At 57.0% G+C, this 19,488-nt stretch overlaps 6 protein-coding genes across 6 annotated transcripts; 5 read left to right on the top strand and 1 right to left on the bottom strand.

Annotated features, from left to right (window-relative positions):
• The first annotated feature begins 1,905 nt into the window (after positions 1 to 1,905).
• SDRG_16723 (hypothetical protein) lies at positions 1,906 to 3,565 on the top strand. Its single transcript, XM_008622941.1, has one exon. It carries the CDS (start codon positions 1,932 to 1,934, stop codon positions 3,450 to 3,452), a length of 1,521 nt encoding a protein of 506 aa, XP_008621163.1. The 5' UTR covers positions 1,906 to 1,931; the 3' UTR covers positions 3,453 to 3,565.
• A 356-nt stretch (positions 3,566 to 3,921) lies between these two features.
• SDRG_16722 (hypothetical protein) lies at positions 3,922 to 4,997 on the top strand. Its single transcript, XM_008622940.1, has 3 exons — positions 3,922 to 4,508; positions 4,551 to 4,672; positions 4,721 to 4,997. The coding sequence occupies exons 1-3, from the start codon at positions 3,963 to 3,965 to the stop codon at positions 4,965 to 4,967; spliced, it is 915 nt and encodes a 304-aa protein (XP_008621162.1). The 5' UTR covers positions 3,922 to 3,962; the 3' UTR covers positions 4,968 to 4,997.
• A 339-nt stretch (positions 4,998 to 5,336) lies between these two features.
• On the top strand, positions 5,337 to 7,984 carry SDRG_16721 (hypothetical protein). Its single transcript, XM_008622939.1, has 11 exons — positions 5,337 to 5,746; positions 5,793 to 5,875; positions 5,925 to 6,034; positions 6,084 to 6,369; positions 6,416 to 6,486; positions 6,531 to 6,693; positions 6,746 to 6,993; positions 7,038 to 7,371; positions 7,413 to 7,616; positions 7,667 to 7,743; positions 7,796 to 7,984. The coding sequence occupies exons 1-11, from the start codon at positions 5,355 to 5,357 to the stop codon at positions 7,868 to 7,870; spliced, it is 2,043 nt and encodes a 680-aa protein (XP_008621161.1). The 5' UTR covers positions 5,337 to 5,354; the 3' UTR covers positions 7,871 to 7,984.
• A 1,053-nt stretch (positions 7,985 to 9,037) lies between these two features.
• On the top strand, positions 9,038 to 11,224 carry SDRG_16720 (thioredoxin reductase (NADPH)). The gene is made up of 2 exons (XM_008622938.1): positions 9,038 to 9,153; positions 9,206 to 11,224. Exons 1-2 carry the CDS (start codon positions 9,048 to 9,050, stop codon positions 10,984 to 10,986), a joined length of 1,887 nt encoding a protein of 628 aa, XP_008621160.1. The 5' UTR covers positions 9,038 to 9,047; the 3' UTR covers positions 10,987 to 11,224.
• Positions 11,225 to 12,078: 854 nt separating this feature from the next.
• On the top strand, positions 12,079 to 12,972 carry SDRG_16719 (triosephosphate isomerase). Its single transcript, XM_008622937.1, has 2 exons — positions 12,079 to 12,138; positions 12,204 to 12,972. Exons 1-2 carry the CDS (start codon positions 12,100 to 12,102, stop codon positions 12,915 to 12,917), a joined length of 753 nt encoding a protein of 250 aa, XP_008621159.1. The 5' UTR covers positions 12,079 to 12,099; the 3' UTR covers positions 12,918 to 12,972.
• A 2,548-nt stretch (positions 12,973 to 15,520) lies between these two features.
• Positions 15,521 to 16,265, bottom strand: SDRG_16718 (hypothetical protein). Its single transcript, XM_008622936.1, has one exon. The coding sequence runs from the start codon at positions 16,225 to 16,227 to the stop codon at positions 15,607 to 15,609; it is 621 nt and encodes a 206-aa protein (XP_008621158.1). The 5' UTR covers positions 16,228 to 16,265; the 3' UTR covers positions 15,521 to 15,606.
• Positions 16,266 to 19,488: the final 3,223 nt, after the last annotated feature.

The following is a 19,488-nucleotide window of genomic DNA, read 5'->3' as shown; positions in this document are numbered from 1 at the left end:
GGTGACGCGTACAAGCAACACCACGAGATAAATCGTACTAGTACAAGAGTTAGGCTTCGTTCGGTTCGCGGCAATTATTTTTTAATCGATTATCGAAATCGCCATTATTAATGATTGCGTAAATGAGAATTGGGTTTGCAGGTCCATTATCGACCAAATCTCGTTCGGTTCGCCAAGAGCAATTATTCCACGCTCATCAAGGACTCGGTCCTTGGTGAAAGCCAGGTCAAACGACTGGCGGCAGGCGTGCCAGCCATCGATCGTCCAAGTACTGGGTCCACGGGGTGGAGGCAACGCAGTCACGCGTGACCATGGTTGCATTGCACTAGCTCTTGCGCTCGGAGTCATGCCATATCGGTGTGTGCGATCGTCCAGAGACTAGCCCTCGTCGTCGACTTATGCGTGCTGAAAGCGCTCCCGCCCATCGGCGTGCGTCTTGTTGGTCATGATGTAGAGAGCCATGAGCAACACTTATGTCCTGCGCCAACCTTGCGACCACTAGGTACAGTAGACGAAGACCTCACTCCTCCACGCGCGCAATAAGATCGAGATCGCTGCATGGGCCCTGCCCGCTACCTGCGCCCAGCGCACCTCGCTACAAGCCTCGAGTAGCTCGCAGTAGACGTGGTCTCTGTCTGGATGGATGAAGGACATGAGATGGGTTCATGGAGGAGCGCAACGAGTACATGCCGCCATGGCCGCCGCGCTTCGTGACGATCTTGCTTGCATGACGACAAATGAAGAATGAGTCGAATGGAAGAAACGCGTGGCTGTCATAGACTGCCTTTTTTCAGGCCTAATCAGCGAGGCTTTGTTTCGGATAATCCTAAAACCAAGCAATAATGAACCAGAAATTCCTCAGACCCCAATTTTTGAATAACGGCGTTATGAGCGCTTATTCCAAAAAATCCTACCGAACGCTATCAATTATCACGATAATCGATTATTCCAAAAATAATCGTGGATGGGGTCAATAATGGCGAAATAAGTCCATTAATGGCCAACCGAACGAAGCCTTAATCACTTCCGAGTACATGGCATCAAGTAACCTGCACCTGTTCCTGCACAGCGTGTCCTGAAGTAGAATGAATAATCGGTCGCGCGTCCAGCAACGCAGCTCGGAATCCTGTGGTGGACAAAGGCATCTATTCGTTGGAACAATAATCGTTCAAGAAGCGTCGCGGCGCAACATCGCGTTCATTTTGCGTGATCCAATGTGATCCATGCCCGCTAGATCATCAGCGGGTGCGGTCAAAATCCAATGGCTGGAGTGGCTTTGCAATGGGTCTCGCCCCGCCGTCGGATAGTAATTGCACTATCCAGTACCACTTGAAGTAACACCGCCAATTGCTTGCATTGATAACCGTTCGCGATCACTTGCTGGGTCGTGAATGGACGTAACAAGGTAATTCGTACGTAGCGTCACGTGGCGCAGTGCAAAGCCACGGCGTTGCGACCAATAATGTAAGACCGATTGCGCATCCGACTTTCTGTTTACGCTGCACGTACGTTCCCCGGTATGTGTACAAGGTGTGTCGTTGCCATACTTAGTAGCGCTCCGAGATCGCTCTTGTCGAGTCCGAGATGCTCGTTGAAGCAAGTAGCCATCCCTTCCTCCCGCGGAATATACGCTCTGGCCTCCAAGTATCTAACGCCAGCGCCGTGCCTCGTTGAAGGCGACGGCGTCGACTCTGAAAACGCATGTCACGCACTCGCGCTGCCGCCGGTCACAGGAAAGTGCAATTATCGAAAGAGAGAGGTTTCCGGATACACGCGGCCGGCATGCCACCCGATGGAGCAGTTTTTAATGTCACTGGAACAATGTAGCAGGTCGCGTGACCCGTTTTGGATATAAATACTCATTTATCCGGATACGGCCGTTTTGACGGCGATGGACTTTTTGATTTGGCCACGACCGAGCATTGAGCAGCATGGCCAGTAAGTCCTCCAAGCAGTGGACGACCGCCAAGATCTTGTCTTACGGCGTTGGCAATGTTCTCAACGACATGTGCGCGTCCTCCTGGTTTAGCTACCTCCTCGTCTTCCTCAACGACGTGGCGAAGCTCAGCCCCGTCGATGGCGCGATCGTGATGTTTTCGGGCCAAATCGCCGACGGCATTGCGACGCCACTCGTCGGCGTGCTCTCGGACCGCTCGACGGGGTTCCCGTCCATTGGCTTTGGTCGCCGCAAGACGTGGAACGCTGGCGGCTGCGTGCTCGTCATGCTTTGCTTCTTCTTTGTGTTTGGCGCCTGCCTCCCGCGCTGGTTTACCGACGCGCCGTCGTCGACGGTCCTCGTGCTCTACTATTGCACGGCTGCGAGTCTCTTCAATGTCGGGTGGGCGGCAGTCCAAGTGTCGCACATGGCCATGGTACCGGAGCTCTCGTCCAACGACAACATCCGCGTGATCCTCAACAGCGTCCGGTATGCGTTCACGATCCTCTCCAACGTCATGGTCTTCATCGCGTTCTTCTTCCTCTTGCACGACGTCTCGCCGTACAACGTGCCCGACCAGCTCAAGTTTACGCTGCTAACGATCTTTACGATGGTCGTTGGCGGCCTCTGCACATTCTACTTTCTCATTGGCACCGAAGAAAAGTGCGGCCCGACCAATGTCGCCGAGATCCAATCGCTGCGCGCGCGCCGCAACAGCCCCGCGGTGCTGGACCACGGCCACCGCGGCCCGGCCGATATGCCGTTTGAGGCCGACCTCGCGCCGATGACACCCGTGTTTGCGACCGCGACCGCCATGACGTGGAAGTGCTGGTTCAAAGTGTGCATGTTCTATGAAGTCGGCATGGTCTACATGTGCACGCGCCTCAGCGTCAACGTGACCCAAGTGTACATTCCGTTCTTCCTCACGATCTCGCTGCACATGAACGCGGCGTCGATGGCGATCGTGCCGCTGCTCGTCTACCTCTCGGGCTTTGTCGCGACGTTTGGCATGCGCTACATGAACGACCGCATGGGCCGCGAAGGCACGTTCGCCTTCGGTACCGGGCTCATGGTTCTCTCGCTCATTGCGAGCTGGTACCTCACGATCGAGACGTCGCATTGGATCTACCCGCTCTCGACGCTTCTCGGCTTTGGCCAAAGCGTCGTCATGGTCACGAGCGTCTGCCTCGAGGGCGACCTCGTCGGCGACCAGAACGAGTCGGGCGCGTTCGTGTACGGTGCCATGAGCTTCACCGACAAGATCTCCAACGGCATTGCGGTGCTCCTCATCCAGAACGCGCGCCAGGCGCTCACGAACGACGCGCTCGCGGACGCGTACTTTGTGCGCCAGATCTACTGCCTCGTGCCCGGCCTTGCCGTTGTCCTCGGTGCCATCACGCTCTACTGGATGCGCTACGGTAGCGGCACGCTGAACCTCAAGCCGCGCCGTCAGAGTGTCCACGAAGGCTCGCAGCTCCTGCACGAAGAAGGCAGCTACGGGACGGCCCGCGTCTAGTCGGTCTAGTACTGTAGTAATACAACTGCATCTTTGATAGACGTCGAGGGTGCATGGGATGGGCCGTGGCGTCGTCAAATGGGAACGCTCTTGTGATCCCGCGTGCAATCTCGAATTTTCTACGACACCGGATAGCGTGCCACGTCATCCGGAAACAATGCGGACTTGTGTTATAACAGTCCACACTGTGTGCTGGCATATCGTCATGAGTTAGGAGGCCAGGTGGTGCTAGCCTGTGTATTCGCACACCATAGGCTTACAGTGGTCGCTCTGTCATCAAACATGGCCCACAACCGTGCGCCACGATGAGGTCTGCAGCGGTCATCCCGCCAAGGCTCGCTGGCCTGTTGTTGTTGAAGTGGGTCTTCTATTAAAATAGATACGTAAATCTATCTCTCGCTGGCCTGTTATGATCCTGGATTTGTGGAGTTATAACATGAGGTGGACGAAATGTCGTTAAACCGAGGGAGCGAGGGCGCGGATGATATTGGCCATCACAACCTCAACGCAATGGCCACGAAGAAGGCAGACGCCAACGACTACTCGCGCTTCGACAAGATCTCGGACGCCGACGAGGCGCCAGGCGCGGACTGCCGCAACTGCGGCACGACAGGCGCCAAGCTCAAGTGCTCTGTCTGCAAGAAGGCCACGTACTGCCACCGCGCGTGCCAAACCAGCGACTGGGCCTACCACAAGCGCATTTGTAAGAAGCCCGAGGAGCCCAAGAAGCTGGCTGCGTCCAAGCCTACGCCAACGTCGTCAACGGCTGCGACGTCGACGACCAAGGCTGCGACGACGACGACGACATCCGCGGCCAAGGCCAAGCCGGCCAAGACCGAAGTCGTTGTCGAAGACGAATCCATCGAGAACGCCAAGGGCTACAAGAACGGGCTTCCGTACTTCCACCGCGAGCAGTCGGAGCACGAGAAGGCGCTCATTGGCGACATTGCGCCCAAGAAGATTGAAGAGGTCGAGGTAGTGGCGCCGGCACACGACGGGTCGGCGTGGAACACGGCCGGCACCTTTGAGCAGCGCGACTTCACCAAGTGGGCCAAGGTATCCATGGCGTCTGCTATCCTCTTCTAATTCGCTATATAGGGTCGCCTCGAAGAGCTCCTCTCGAGCGTCGAAGTGCTGCACTCGAGCACGACGATCCGAACCAAGCCTGTAAAGGACCTCAAGGGCGACGCCTCTGTGTGCGTCATCCGCGGCAAGAAGCGGTACGTCCTGCAATATATGTTGTTCTGCCGCGTGCTCAAAACAAATAGGTTTCTCTTTGACTTTGAATTTACGCTCGAGTGGGAGACGGTCGGACTGAACGCCAAGGGGAAGCTCAAGTGCCATGACATTGGCAACGACGGCGACTACGAGATGCAGTGCTCGTACGACAAGAAGCCGTCGGACGCCATCGAGGCCCAAGCCGTCCACGCCGCCGTCACGAGCAAGACGTGCGGCCTCCACTTCGCCGTCGCGCAAAAGATCGCGCAGTTCTCGACCGACTTTCAGGCCTTGTAAAGCCATGCAACAACGTATGTTTTAGACAGAGTCTGTGACTACATACAACGCACAACGGCAACGACAGAGTGGGCGACAGAGCCGGTAGCATCGAGGTGGCTACTGCTATGGACGCTTGACGCACGCGGTAATTGTACAAAGAGGCTCGCAGACGCATGTCTCTCACGAGGTATTCTGCTTCCGAGCATGGCTACACCGCAGCAGCCTTCTCTCGCGGCGCTTGCGTGCGCCAGATTTGTGGCGATCCAGCCGTCGAGTGAGTTGCAAGGTCGGGATGTACTGCGTTGGCCAATCAGCAGCGTCCGGACCTTGAACTTGGGTAGGGGGTCCCTCCAAAAGGGTCGTGCGGTGATCTTGACACATCTGAAAAGCACTCGTCGGACGCCAATGCTTCGCTCTTTGACCCGGCGCCGCCTCCATGCGCCGCTCGCCCGCCACAGCACGCGCGCCATGCACCAGCTCAAGATGAGCCCCGAAGTCGAAGCTGCGCTCCGGGACGGCAAGCCCATCGTCGCCCTCGAGTCGACGATCATTAGCCATGGCATGCCGTTCCCGCAGAACTTTGAGATGGCGACCAAGGTCGAGGCCATTGTGCGCGAGAACGGCGCGTGTCCCGCGACGATTGCGATCCTCGATGGCGAGATCTGCGTCGGCCTCGCCGACAGCCAGCTGCACACGCTGGCATCGCTCGGCGCCAAGGCCACCAAGTGCTCGACGCGTGACATTGCGTCTGTCGTCGCCTCAAATGGCACGGGCGCAACGACCGTCTCGAGTACCATGTACGCATCCGCTTCCTTGGGTCGTATCATGCAACCTTGTGCGTAGGCGCATTGCGCATGCAGCCGGCATCGACGTCTTTGTGACGGGTGGCATTGGCGGCGTCCATCGCTTTTGCGAAGAAACACTCGGTGCGACAACGAGTGCGAATACCATGTTGGTGCTTATGCGCTCTGGTAGACATCTCCACCGACTTGATGGAGCTCTCCCGGACGCCTGTCGCGGTGATTTGCGCCGGCGTCAAGTCGATCCTTGATATCCCCAAGACGCTGGAATTCCTCGAGACAAACGTACGACTCGTAATAACTACGCGTGGAGAGCCCATATTGGGGTGCGTAGGCGGTGCCGGTTGTGGGCTATGGCACCAGTGAATTTCCTGCGTTTTTCACGACGACGAGCGGCTCCAAAGCGCACGTCCGTCTCGACACGCCCGGTGCGATCGCCAAGCTCATTGCGACGAGCAAGAACCTGGGCCTCCCGAATGGGTTTGTCGTTGCGGTGCCCAACCCTGCGCCCGCGGACGCTAACGTCATTACGCACGCGATCGAGTCGGGCCTCGCGCAGGCCAAGGAAAACAACATCACAGGCAACGCCGTCACACCCTTCCTTCTCAAGCGCATCAACGGTACACGCATGCTACGAAATGCGCCATAGCCATAATTTGCGTTTAGAGCTTACCAAGGGCGAGTCGCTCACGTCCAACATTGCGCTCGTCGAGCACAACGCCGTGATTGGCGCCAAGGTACGCGAACCGCGGTCTCTACGGGCCCAGAGCGTCTCGTGTAGATTGCTGTGGCGCTCAAAGCAAGCGCGACGCCGTTGCCCTCGAACGCCGTCGACTCGGACGTGGTGGTGGTTGGCGGCACGGTGCTCGACATCATTTCGCGCCCGTCGGACCAGTTTGTGCATGGCACGTCCAACATTGGCCACACCAAGCAAACGTGGGGTGGTACGTAGATAACACTCAATAGCGTCCTTTTTTGCTCAATTGCGTTGATTAGGCGTCGGGCGCAACATTGCCGAGTGCCTCCATCGCCTCAACGTCACCACGCTCCTCGTGTCAAACGTGGGTCGGGATGCTGCAGGCGCGAGCCTCCTTCAGCAGCTGCAGGCCATTGGCATGAGCACCGCCGGCATTGCAACGCCGGCTGCCCACGCGACGGCCACATATTGTGCGATGCTCAACGGCGCTGGGAACCTCGAGGTTGCGATCGCCGACATGTCGATCGCCGAAGCCATGGATGACTTTGTACGTGGCTACCGACGCGACGAGCATATCATGTGGTTGATTAGGACGTAGCGGAGTGGACGTCGCCGTCGACCAAGGCAGTCGTCTTCGACGGCAATCTCTCGGCAACGACGATGGCCAAGGTTGCTGCGGCAACCGTCCCGCTGTTGTGGTTTGAGCCGACGTCGGTCGAGAAGGCGCGCCGGGTCGTCCACGCCGGCGCGCTCCCCCGTGTCCACGCCATCTCGCCCAACTCGGACGAGCTCGCGGCCATGGCGCGTGCGCTAGTCGACGACGAAGGCCACTCGCAGTGGACGACAGTCGATGCTGCGTTCAACGTGCCAAAAGGCCAGCGCCACATCCCACTCGTGGATGGCATCGTCACGGACCTCCTCACGGGTATGAACTGTCTGTGGGATGCAAATAAGATGTGGTGTTAGTCGCCAAGGTCATGCACTCGGAGAAGAAAAAGCCGGTGCACGTGCTCGTGACGATGGGCAAGGACGGTGCCGTCGTTGCAACGACCGACACGGTCCGCCAGTTGCCGCCGGGCGGTGTTCACTACGGCAGCTGCCTCTCGCCGCCGCTCTCGATCGTGTACCTCCCGGGGACCCCGAAGAGCGTCTGGAACTGCACCGGTGCCGGTGCGTCGACCATTCTGGCGTCTGGCTCTGAAGCTCAGTATGGTGGTTAGGCGATAGCTTTGTGGGCGGCACGATCTATGGGATGCTCAAGGGTCACGATGTTGTGCAGAGCGCACACATGGGCATGGTACAGCGGGTTCTGCAAATATTGAGCGCGCTAAGAGAGTTCTTGTGCTTAGATGGCGGCGCGCAAGAGCCTCGACTCGGACTTGCCCATTCACCCGGAGCTCACGCCGCATGTCCTGCAGGGTTAGGGCTCCTCGACGCAAGCGCAAAGCTTTTCGGTGAGAGATCTCCCTTGACCATGAGAGTACTTTCGAAGTTTTCACAAATTGTTGAAATCAAACGTCATGTCGATGTATCGATCCTTTGATTTCTCCACTCGGTTTTGATACTGGCTCGAAAACGTTCGCTCCGTCCACCAGTTTAGTGGTCAAATTAAACCGGAAGTAGACTTTACCATTCTTTGATCGCCTCTCTCATCTCCGGTCTCGTGGTGATCAAGTCGCGGGGCAACTACAAGTAGAAGATCTACAAAAACCGTGGATGTCGTTGATCTACAAACCCCTTGGCTGTCGTTGCCCAGTGTAAATGACGCAAGGTTTGCTACCACATCGGATTGCAGAGCCAGGAAGCGTCGAGAATAACGACAGATTGTGCCTTATACTACCGTGCGTAGGCTAGTGAGTGAATGAATGCTAGAGTTATGTCCAGAGTACGTGGCGTGATGTGCTGCATCATGGGTCAATATACCGTAGCTGCATGCAGTCGGAAACATGTGCAGAGCGAGGTGGGCTTCGCGAACCGACGGTCCATGGCATCTGCGAGGCCTCGTCCATTCGTTCCAACACATGACGCCGGGCAAAGTGCTTGCAGTTGCCGGTCCCCACGCCATATTACATAACTCATCACCACTTCGGAAAGGCCGCTCACCAAACTCAAACTCAACAGTGCTTCAAGTGTCGGTTAGGAGATGTAGTCTCCGCCGTCATCGCAAACGTGCCAAGGGACGCCAAGCTTAGCAGCAACGTTACCTTTACTTGCATCAGCCCAACACAGCTACTGGTACAGTCATACTGTAGCCATAGGTACATGTTAGACCAAACGGCATCTACACATGTATGCCGAGTCTACTTCTTGGAGCTCGTGCCAGCCCCTAAACGATGCCAGTCATTCTGGTCGCATGCTTGAATGGACGGACTGGCCAATAGGAGCTTCACAAATGCGTGAGCCAGTGCTAGTTTAAAGGAGTCCGTATGCTCATAGGGCCCTCGAAACGCGGGAATCGCTCGAGATCTGCCCATGACGAATTGTGGTCAACGTGCATGGTCAACTTGCCGGATCCGGATATCACATTTCGGTTAGAAGAAACGCAGAGCGGAGTCAGTGTGCGTGGCCACAGCGGTTTCTCAAAAGCGAAGTTTGAGCCGAATGTGGAGCCGCTCAGTTCGAATTTCGAGGGTTGGGCAGCGTTCGACTTGGCGCAGCAGCAGCACAATGTCCTCGGTCAACTACCACGTCGTGGGCTGGAAGAGCTGTACGTCGCCTGTGCCCGCTACCAGTCGTCAGTACTTATGCATGCGTCGTAGGCCCGTACTACGAGCGGGCGGCCAACGTCGCGGTCTCGATGCAAACGCTGTTCCCGGGCCAGGTCAAGGCCACGATTCATGAGCATGCGACCAAGCAGTCGTTCAACGACTGGCTCGAGACCTCGCAAAGCACGTTCGCGACGCAGTTTGTGGGCGACGCGCGCGCCACGAACCACTACACGTCGCCGTTCTGCTACCTTGAGGACGGCGCTGGCACCAAGTTTGTCGGCGGCTGCGACGACACGCTCGCGTTCTTCCGGTCGCGCACGCAGAGTGCGGCCGCGCCGTCGGCGCCTGCCCGCAATGTGCACGCCAACGACGTGGACGACGGCGCGACGTACGACTGGGACCTCGTCGTCATTGGTGGCGGCTCGGGCGGTCTCGCCGCGTCCAAGGAAGCGGCCAAGTACGGCCAGAAGGTGCTCGTCCTCGACTATGTCAAGCCGTCGCCGCAAGGATCAACGTGGGGCCTCGGCGGCACGTGCGTGAACGTCGGCTGCATCCCGAAGAAGCTCATGCACCAGAGCGCGATCATGGGCGAGCTCCTTCACAAGGACGCTGAAGCCTTTGGCTGGGCGGTGCCGAACGCGACCTTTGATTGGACCAAGCTCATCACGTCTGTCCAGGACTACATCCACGGCCTGAACTTCAAGTACCGAGTCGACCTTCGCGACAAGAAGGTCAAGTACGAGAACTTTCTCGGAACGTTCAAGGACGCGCACACCCTGACGCTGACCAACCCGGCGAAGGGCAAGCCGCCGAAAGACGTGACGTTCCGCCGTGCGCTCATCGCAGTGGGCGGCCGCCCCAAGTCGCTCGACTGCCCCGGCGCCGACCTCGCGATCTCGTCCGATGACATCTTTTCACGCCCGACGCCGCCGGGCAAGACGCTCGTTGTCGGCGCGTCGTACGTGGCGCTTGAGTGTGCTGGCTTCCTCAAGGGCCAGGGCTTTGACGTGACCGTCATGGTGCGCTCGATCCTCCTCCGCGGCTTTGACACGGACATGGCGGCCCGCATCGGCACGTACATGGAAGAGGAAGCCAAGATCAACTTCATCAAGGGCGCAGTGCCCACCTCGATCGAGCAGCTCCCGAACGGTCAACTCAAGGTGACGCACACGTTTGGCGAAGGCATCTACGACACGGTGCTCAACGCGACGGGGCGCTACCCGGACGTCTCGGGCCTCAACTTGTCCGCGGCCGGCGTCGGTCTCAACCCCAAGACGGGTCGCATCGCCGTGACGCACGAGCAGACGTCGACGCCGCACATTTACGCGGTGGGCGACGTCATTGACGGGCCGGAGCTCACGCCGGTGGCGATCCAAGCGGGGCGCCTTCTCTCTAAGCGCCTCTTTGACAACAGCGCGACGCTGATGGCGTACGACAAGGTGTGCACGGCGGTGTTTACGCCCATCGAGTACGGCTGCTGCGGCCTCTCGGAAGATGCGGCGGTCGAGGCGATTGGCGCCGACAACCTCGGCGTGTACCACCAGAGCTTCACGCCGCTCGAGTGGTCGCTCTCGCACGACCGCGCCCTTGCAAAGGAGTGCTACTGCAAGCTCATCGTCGACCGCACGCAGAATGACCGCGTCGTTGGCTTCCACTACCTGGGCCCGAACGCCGGCGAGGTCACCCAGGCCGTTGGCATTGCCATCAAGCTCAACGCGAGCTACGAAGACTTTGTGAGCACGGTCGGTATCCACCCGACGACGGCCGAGATCTTTACGACGCTCGAGATCACCAAGGAGAGCGGGCTCGATGCGTCCGCGGCGGGCTGCTGAGGTTAAGCCCTTCTCCGAGATGCCTCGGAGAAGGGCCGGGCGGTGAACGCCCACCGGCACACGCGAGTAGATCGTATTCCATGTGATGATCGTGCTACGGCCAAGGGACAGCTTTGGCCGTGGGTGGCCGCCGCAGCATGACGCTCCGTTTCGAAATCGTTTTTGAAGAAGCGGAGCCGACCACGCGCGCGGCCATGAGACTGCACTAACGAAGAACACGCAGTATGTGTGCTGAGGACGGCTGTGTGTGTGTTGTGTACAGAGCTGCAAAGTTAAATGCACCCAAGAGGCGATTGGGTGCTGCAGCTGCATGCTGCACGATCAAGGCGCCACGTGTCGCGAGGGATGTCCCCAGGATCTTCTTTGCCACTGAATTCATCGGAATCTAGGTGACACAGATTCGACCACGCTGTGTCTCGCAACGCGGCCATGCAGCCTATGGCTCGGCATCCCAACGACAAGGTAACGCTGCGTCGTGCCCAGCTCGATACCCACACGTCAGCTAGAGAGACTACTACAGTGGACATGTGTCGGTGCGTGGTCTCTCATGCTGCTGACGCCCGCCTACTTGCGACGGCGAATGGATGCGTCCGCCTGTCCGATACATGCTTTCGCAGCACTGCCTGACCACCCACACTTGAGCCATGCTATCTATACTGCTTGGTCCTTTTCGTGAATATAAGAGAAGTTGTTTGAGACGCGGGGATGAAGCGGGGCTCGACCGCCCTGCTATGCGGTGGTCTTCGCGTCTATGCTGCTTGATGGCGACGCTGTCGTCGGCCCCACTAGAGTCGAGTCACTTCCTCCTCCTCTTCCGTGCCTTCACAATGTCACCCAAGAGTCTGCGACTGACGCAACTTCTTTGTCATCGCAACGGGCTTGTGTTCGAGTTTCGCCCAATGGCCTTCGCCTCTGCCCCAGTGGAGCATCTGATTTGCCAAAAAGGAGACCCAAACCGACCTTCATCCGCCAATCGTACGCTCGTACAGCGTATCCAATGCGATGATTGGTTGATTCCCTGACGGTGCGTGTCGATGCGCCCGCGTCAATCATTTTCGGCGGCTCATTTTTGGTCATTTTCATTTTTCCCAAGTGACTACAAGAAGCAACAAGATGGCCCGCAAGTACGTGATCGGCGGCAACTGGAAGTGCGTACGTACCATGACCCTGCATCTCCCTGCCTGCGATCTGGAGGCTCATGGGATGTATCTGTGTAGAACGGCTCGCAGAGCTCGGTGGCCTCGTTGATTGAGATGCTCAACGGCGTCACGGTCGACACGGACTCGGTCGAGGTGATTGTGTCGCCGCCCGCGCTCTTCGTCGCGACGGCCCAGGCCCAGCTCAAGCCCGAGATCCGTGTCTGCTCGCAGAACGTGAGCTTGACCGGCCCCGGCGCCTTCACGGGCGAGATCGCCGCCGAGCAGCTCAAGGACTTGGGCCTGCAGTGGACGCTTGTTGGTCACTCGGAGCGCCGCTCGCTCTACGGCGAGACGGACACGATCGTCGCCCAGAAGACCAAGCGCGCCTTGGACCAGGGCCTCGACGTCATTGTGTGCATTGGCGAGACGCTCGAGGAGCGCAAGGCCGACCAGACGCTCAACGTCTTGACGCGCCAGCTCAAGGCCGTCGCCGACCTCTTGACGGAAGACCTTTGGTCGCGCATCGTTGTCGCGTACGAGCCCGTGTGGGCCATCGGCACGGGCGTCGTCGCGACCCCGGAGCAGGCGCAGGACGCCCACAAGAACCTCCGCGCGTGGATCGCTTCGACGATCTCGCCCGAGGTCGCCGCCAACTTGCGCATCATCTACGGCGGCTCGGTGAGCGCCAAGAACTGCAACGAACTCATTGCGCTCCACGACGTCGACGGCTTCCTCGTCGGCGGCGCCTCGCTCAAGCCCGAGTTTGTCGACATTATCCAGTCGGCCCAGTAAATTTCTCTTTGTTTGGACCTCGTCGCAATATAACTAAGTAGCATTCTAAAAGCAATGTCGTGTTGGCAGCGACGCACGCAAGAGCATCAAGCGATGGGTGTACACAGTTCGTTCATGGCTCGGTTGCTGAGATCCAGGGGTTGCGCCTTTTGACGCTCGGTGGTGCCTTGGCTGTTTCTGCCGGCCACCGCTAGGCCTCTGGCCGAATTGCATCAGCCAGTTTCAATACGTGGCTGCCTTTGCCGACACAGATGAATGCTGGGTTTCGTCTGGTAGTGGAAGGAGAGTGGCAGGTGTTATTGAAAATTTAACGGTTCACGTACCCACGAGTCCATGCCATTCGAGGACGAATACTCGTCGCAATTCTCTTGCAATTGAGCGGAGCACTTGGTGTCGGAACGTAGTTGTGCCACAAGGAGAGATCACAGTTGACAGCCGAGTCGTTCGCCGAGACGGCCGCCTATAACGTTGTGTTCTTGACAACTCCCACGCTTGACAACTCCCACGCGATGCATCTCTTCGACTTGATAACCGCCACAGAGACTGGCTCCGCGACTACATCACTTTACCTCGCCATTTGCACGCATCGAGTCCACAACACCAGTGCCTCACCCGTTCACAGCGCGGATTGAAAGTTCAGCCCTGTGTCTTCAATGCAAATCGTATCAAAAAGGACCTTTCACCAGCAACGCAGTGCACTTCGCGACAACATTGCGCTTGATATGAGGACACCATGCCTGCAGCTACAACAATATGGCACGCTTGTTCGTCTGGTGCTATCGCTCGTCGCGTCGCTAAGCGCTCTCGGTGACGACCCTTGGTGTGCGCGCTGCCTCGTTTCACGTAAACGTCAACAAGACGACCACTAATACACTTCGCTTGATGCAGCACGCCTCGCGAGCGCATTTGGAAGTCCCCATCTTTACAATTGCATGCGAATAACTCGTTTCAGCCACAATATACCTGCGTCTTTTGCGGTACTACTCAACAGACATCGGCTTCATCGTTTGATGAAACAAACATATATAGGCACATACCGTTATATGACAGTTCGTGACACCGACAGGCCACGGAGAACGGTACAGTGTGTCGTAGACCGAGCACTGCTCGTGCACATGAAAAGCTACTCCTCTCTTGTGACGTTAGCCTTGGCCAGGTGGACGCTCGTTGCAAGTGATCATTGCCGTGACGTCCGCGCAGGGATCGTTCACGTCCACAACTGGAACTTCAGGAAGCTCTCCTTCTATGCCGTACACACTGCCACCACGGCTCATCGCGGTAGCCCTCACACACTCTCGAGTTGCTCATAATGCAACAAAGCATGACATCGTGCGAGCACTGGCCCTCGCCTCGCGTATACGTGGCAAAAACGCCTTCCAACCTAAGATCACAGCGCTTCAATCTGATTGGCCGCGAAGCGGCGTCAACAATAATCTGAGTCTGGACATCGACAGGCGCGGGTGCTATTTCGTTTTCTGCGGCCTCGACGTTGCCCCAACAGGGTATTTCATCATACGTGCGTCTGTGAGAGCACACTCGTATGTGGGCTCGGAGCGAGCACCTCGCCGTGAGTGGTGCGACACTAAACCAGGCCCGGATGAGATGCACTGGCTGTAAAGTAGGACGATTGTTCTTATTTGGCTTGGCAGCATGGAGGATCGGGGCGTGAGCGCTGCATACACTCACTGCTCACACATAGATAGGGAGAGGCCCCTTCAGTGTCCCAGCGCGCGGTGCCGCTTCCATCACGCACGCGCGCAGGATACAGGTACGGTGGCAGCCATTACGGAAGGTCGCTTTCGAACGAACAAGATCGTCGTAAACAGCGCGAACTCCATCGAAATGAGATCAGCGGCTGTAATGTGAGCCTGCGCCAGGGCAATTAGGTGACCATTGCGACTGCGGAACGTCGGTTCCTGCGGACTCAGGACGTCTCGTCATCCTTGGGACACGAAGCGACCTGCCTACGGGCGTTAATCGCCCCTCGGACGCAATCATGGCGAGCGCACTGGATGTTTGCGTTCGTGGACGTGGCTAAAAAGACTCCACGTACGGCGCCCATCGCCTAATCTGGTTTCTTCTCAGAAATCCAGATCCCACTGCGCTGGGCGCGTGGTAGCCACACAAGTGGTACCGAAAGCTTTAGTAAACACAGCCGCGCCGCAGTGTACATCTGCGCAGGAAGTGCAACGACAACGTCTGTGCGCAGCCACATCCCTCGCGAGAGGCGTATGGGTGCCAAGGTCAAAAGAAGGCATCGACTTCAAGGCTGAGCTCGCTTCCTGACCCCAGACGTCGCGGCCACATGGCTTCCAAGTAGGTCACAGTCCCACGACGCGAGCTCTGAGGATGCAGCTGCCTCCGCAATCCATTTGGCCCATGCGCCAGAGCTTGCCATGATTCGCGCCTTTTTGGATGAGACGACGCCTGAGACAAGCCGTAGATATGGGACCCATTACCACATTGACTGTCACATTTCTCTTGGGTCGCTTCTGCAGGAGCGGCCGATGCTGCGATTTGCTTTGGCCTCTTGCACGAGGCTTGCGAGCTGCCGGAACCATGTACAATAGGCCGGCGGCGGAATATTGGGATAGAGGGAGGCCTTGGGGTGTAGTGTATGAGTCTGTATTGCATAGGTTGTTATCATAAAGCCTATTCTATCTAATTCTAGCGTCTATGGGGTGCCTTGTTAACACTGAGGCGGCGCGCCAGGCCATGCGCGCACTTCGTCCTTGACGACGTCGTAAAACACTTGGTCAATAAAGTTGGCGTCGATGAGGTCCAGCATTTCGCCGTCGTCGGAGCTGTTGTCGTCGTCGTCGCTCGAAACAACGGAAGTCGCGGCTTGCGTCTGCATCATCGCCGTCGGGTTGGCCTTCACGAGGCCCGAAGCTGGTGCGTTAGCCTTGTTCTTCTCTTCGTCGGCGGCCCAGAGCCGGTAGTGACGGCAGCAAAGACCCTTCTTGCGTACGTGCGACGAGCAGCCTTCGATCGTGCACATTTTGGCGCCGCCATGGCTAATGCACTTGCCGCCGAGGATCGCCTTGCGCACGCATCCAGCGAAGGAGCACCGCCTCCGGCTGTCGTCGCCGCTGTGTCGGTAGCAAAAGCCGGCTTGACGGGCGTTGCGGCAGCAGCCCTGGACACAGCACGACTTTTGGCCGCCGTGGCGCACGCAGAGGTTGCGCGCGTAGACCTGGTTGGTGCACTCTTCAACGAGGCAACGAGTCCGGCGGCGGTGGTAAATGCACTTCCACGAGCCAGGTTGGACCGGTTGATGGCAATCCTTGAAGTAGCAAACCGTGAGCATGGACGACAGTGTGTTCGTCGATGTGCGCAAAAGGCGTCGAATTCGAGAGTGACACTCTTCGTCGTCGTCAACCAGGAGCTGCGGACGAATTTCCTGCTGCCGCAGATCCATCCGTGATGATTCCACCAAGTGTGGCTACAACTGCACCAGCTGGCATACGTGGCCCCAACGATTGCCAATCGGCGCATTCCGTGGCCCCAACGATTGCCAATCGGCGCATTCCGTGGCCAAACGTGGGCATTCGAAACGCGGGGCGCACCAGCGAGAATCGATCTACCCAGATACAGTGTCGGCGGCCAAAGAGCATGGATTAGACTTGTTGTTTGTATGCAAAATATAAATGTGTTAGTGTTTCGTTTCTATACAGAAAACAATATATTCTACACAATGGCCGCGGGCCGCCGCAGCAAAATAGGCAACCGTCGCGTAGACATGGATCGCATGGTCTTTCACACGGCCACAACGATTTCAAATCGGCCACCACATTGCGAGTGGAGACCCACAACAGCAAACTTTAGAAAATCAACACGCAGATTGATTTCTCGTCCAAGACGTACGCATGAGACTGTACCTTTCGGCTACGCCCATGTATCTGCTTTTGCGAGATGCACTAAAAGATACGAAAACGCTTCAAGGGCATCGTCCCACTGCGGATGAATGGGAGAAAAGACCCCGCATGGTCCGAAGGCTTGTAGGCTCCAAAGCGCCAAGTGATCCGTAAACGTCTGGCACATCCCTGTCTGGGAAGGATTGAATTGGTTTTTTGTCTTGCGGTACCTTGCATCCATCGCATCCGTCGGGCGCAAAAGAATCTTGGGCCATCACCCCTACCCTCCTTGGCCACATGGCGTCCCGCCTTTCTACTACCGTCGCGGATCATCCCACTCTGCCGACTGTCACACGAGGACTAGCGGCCAGAACCAGACGAACCAGACGCGCGATAGAAAACAGGAGGTCCAGATTGTGGACCCACATACGCGCACACCACGGTACAGTGATCGCCGTCCGGAACCTTATTCGCTTGGCTTACATCATGGTTGAAGACCGCAAAACGATGCTGATCCGATGACCAATGGACTACCGGTAGTAGTCAGCGGAAGCATGCGTACCAACGAGAAGGAGCCCACACCCGCAATCCCAAAAACTCCGAATGTTTGACGTAATCTAGGGTCCGTGGCCAGTTGGGTCCACTCTTTGCAAACCGAATCAAGTGATAGCCGTCGTAAGTTTGCATCTGTTGTGCGTTTTATGGCCGTAGTTGCACGTGTGTTATAGTGTTGCAAGTGGGGCGAATGACTCCGCCATCGACGTCGCTGCCTCTTCTCAGATTTTCAGAGAGTGGACGATCGAACGCAATCCCTCTTTGTTGACGCGGAAGTATTTCGATAACCCGCACGAGTCGCACGAGTGCTCTTCATGTCAAACAGTGCTGGTGTATGTTTGCCGTGAGCAATGCTTTGGGGCAGACCCGAGGCGCTGATGCAAGCTTTGCAGTGCATTACGCGACTGTTGTAGGATCGTGTAGTTTGCTCCCGAACGATTCGGCACCCACGATTAGAGCACCTCGTCCATTCTGCGGACTGGTACTAAACGCTTCGCACAGGGCATAGCACGCCACGTTTTGTTTCGGCAGCATTAATAACGAAAAGTGTCTACACGATGCGGCGGAGACGCCAGTGCAAAGTGGGAAAATCGGATGACGCTCTTGGCAAAGACATGAAGTTAGTGGTTGCAGCCGGTGAACGAAGACGAATACCAGAATAGTTGGATGCTAGTGATCTTGCCGCCACTGCATTAGCGTAAACTGCTGACGCGCACGTTGAAAATTGGCTCTTGATCCGTGGCGTGGCGTCACATATCAATTCAGAACAAGTAGCTCCTACACTATAGAAAAAACCCTTACACAGCTGTGCGCAACAATGGCACTTCGACTCCAAGCTCCCCGAAGATCACATACAGCGCACATGCGACTACATTCTACCGCGCTACGCCAACTATATGTACGCCGTCGCGGTTCGCACCCGGCTCTACACGCTCTACTGTAATTCCTTGGCGACGACGGCCAAGGCTACCCCCTTGTGGCGCTCGCGAGACGTACAAAATTGTGTTACTACCTTTTTTTCCGCTTCGAATTTGTCCACGCGGTCTGGGCCATCTTTCGGCCGCTCGTCGACGCGCTGGAGCTGGAACTCCCCTCGACGCTGTTTGCGTTCGCCTTGCCGTGGCCGATTCTAACGTTACGGGCATCCGTGTTCCACACCGTCTGGCTCGCCCGAAACGAACGAGACTTCCGTCCCGAGGTGTCCGACATTCGCGCCGCGTTCTTGACGAAGCTGCGTCCTCAACAATTACTGCAGAATACCCAAGCGATGTGACTCTTCTATATGATGAACGTTCTGCGCTATGACGCCTGGCTTCGTGACCACCTCGTTTCGGCTCGCGCCATCAATTCGCCTCGCCACGGCTTCAGTCACAACACGCTCTGCGTCGAAAGTCCACCTCTAAAAAAAGTTCAGTGGAAATTCTGTCTAAATAGACTCACTTCGACAACAACAACGACGCTTCTTCGAGAGGCAACACTTCGCATCCTATCGCCTGCGATGTTGGCAAACACCACGCGTTGTCTGACATCATGGCGACACTGGGCGTGCATCTAGTGTTGCAACTGCTAAGCGTATCGGTTTCAATTCCGGAAACCGTTTGGGGTGAAACCGAATGGAATGCACTTTTCATTTAACCGGTTGTAGCCGCTAATTCAATTAACCGGATCGTGGTGAACTGTAAACGGGTTAGGTGCATGTGGCGCGCCACAGGCAGAAACACTCGACTCTTGACATAGTGTGCATTCAGGCGTTGGAGAGCGAAAGCACAATATCTTGATTGTATGCTCATGCATGGGGCGAGTTGACACTGATTTGATGCACCGGCTTGAGTCGGGTGCCAGAATTCGCAAACGACAAAGTTTGGGGCTTCATTTGTAGTGTTTTGCCGTATATGTAACCAGGGCAATAAATTGATATTGATGAAGCAACTCAGGTTCGCAAGGTGCCAATATCAACCCACACCACAGCGAAGCTGACTGAGCTGGCTGACCAACAGTTGTGACACAGCACGTCCAGCTTGTGAGGCACAACGCCACTAGGGCGTGCCGCAATGAGCTGCGTACCGTTGATGGCGAGCCAAATAATGGTACACGCGTCAGGGTTTAGCCACACCGCCTGCCTGGTTGGGCGTTCTTACTAGGCGGCTGCCAGAACGAGC

This window comes from Saprolegnia diclina (genome assembly GCF_000281045.1).
Source record: "Saprolegnia diclina VS20 unplaced genomic scaffold supercont1.150, whole genome shotgun sequence".
Classification (NCBI taxonomy): domain Eukaryota; phylum Oomycota; class Saprolegniomycetes; order Saprolegniales; family Saprolegniaceae; genus Saprolegnia; species Saprolegnia diclina.
This window is presented reverse-complemented; position numbering and strand designations above follow the sequence as displayed.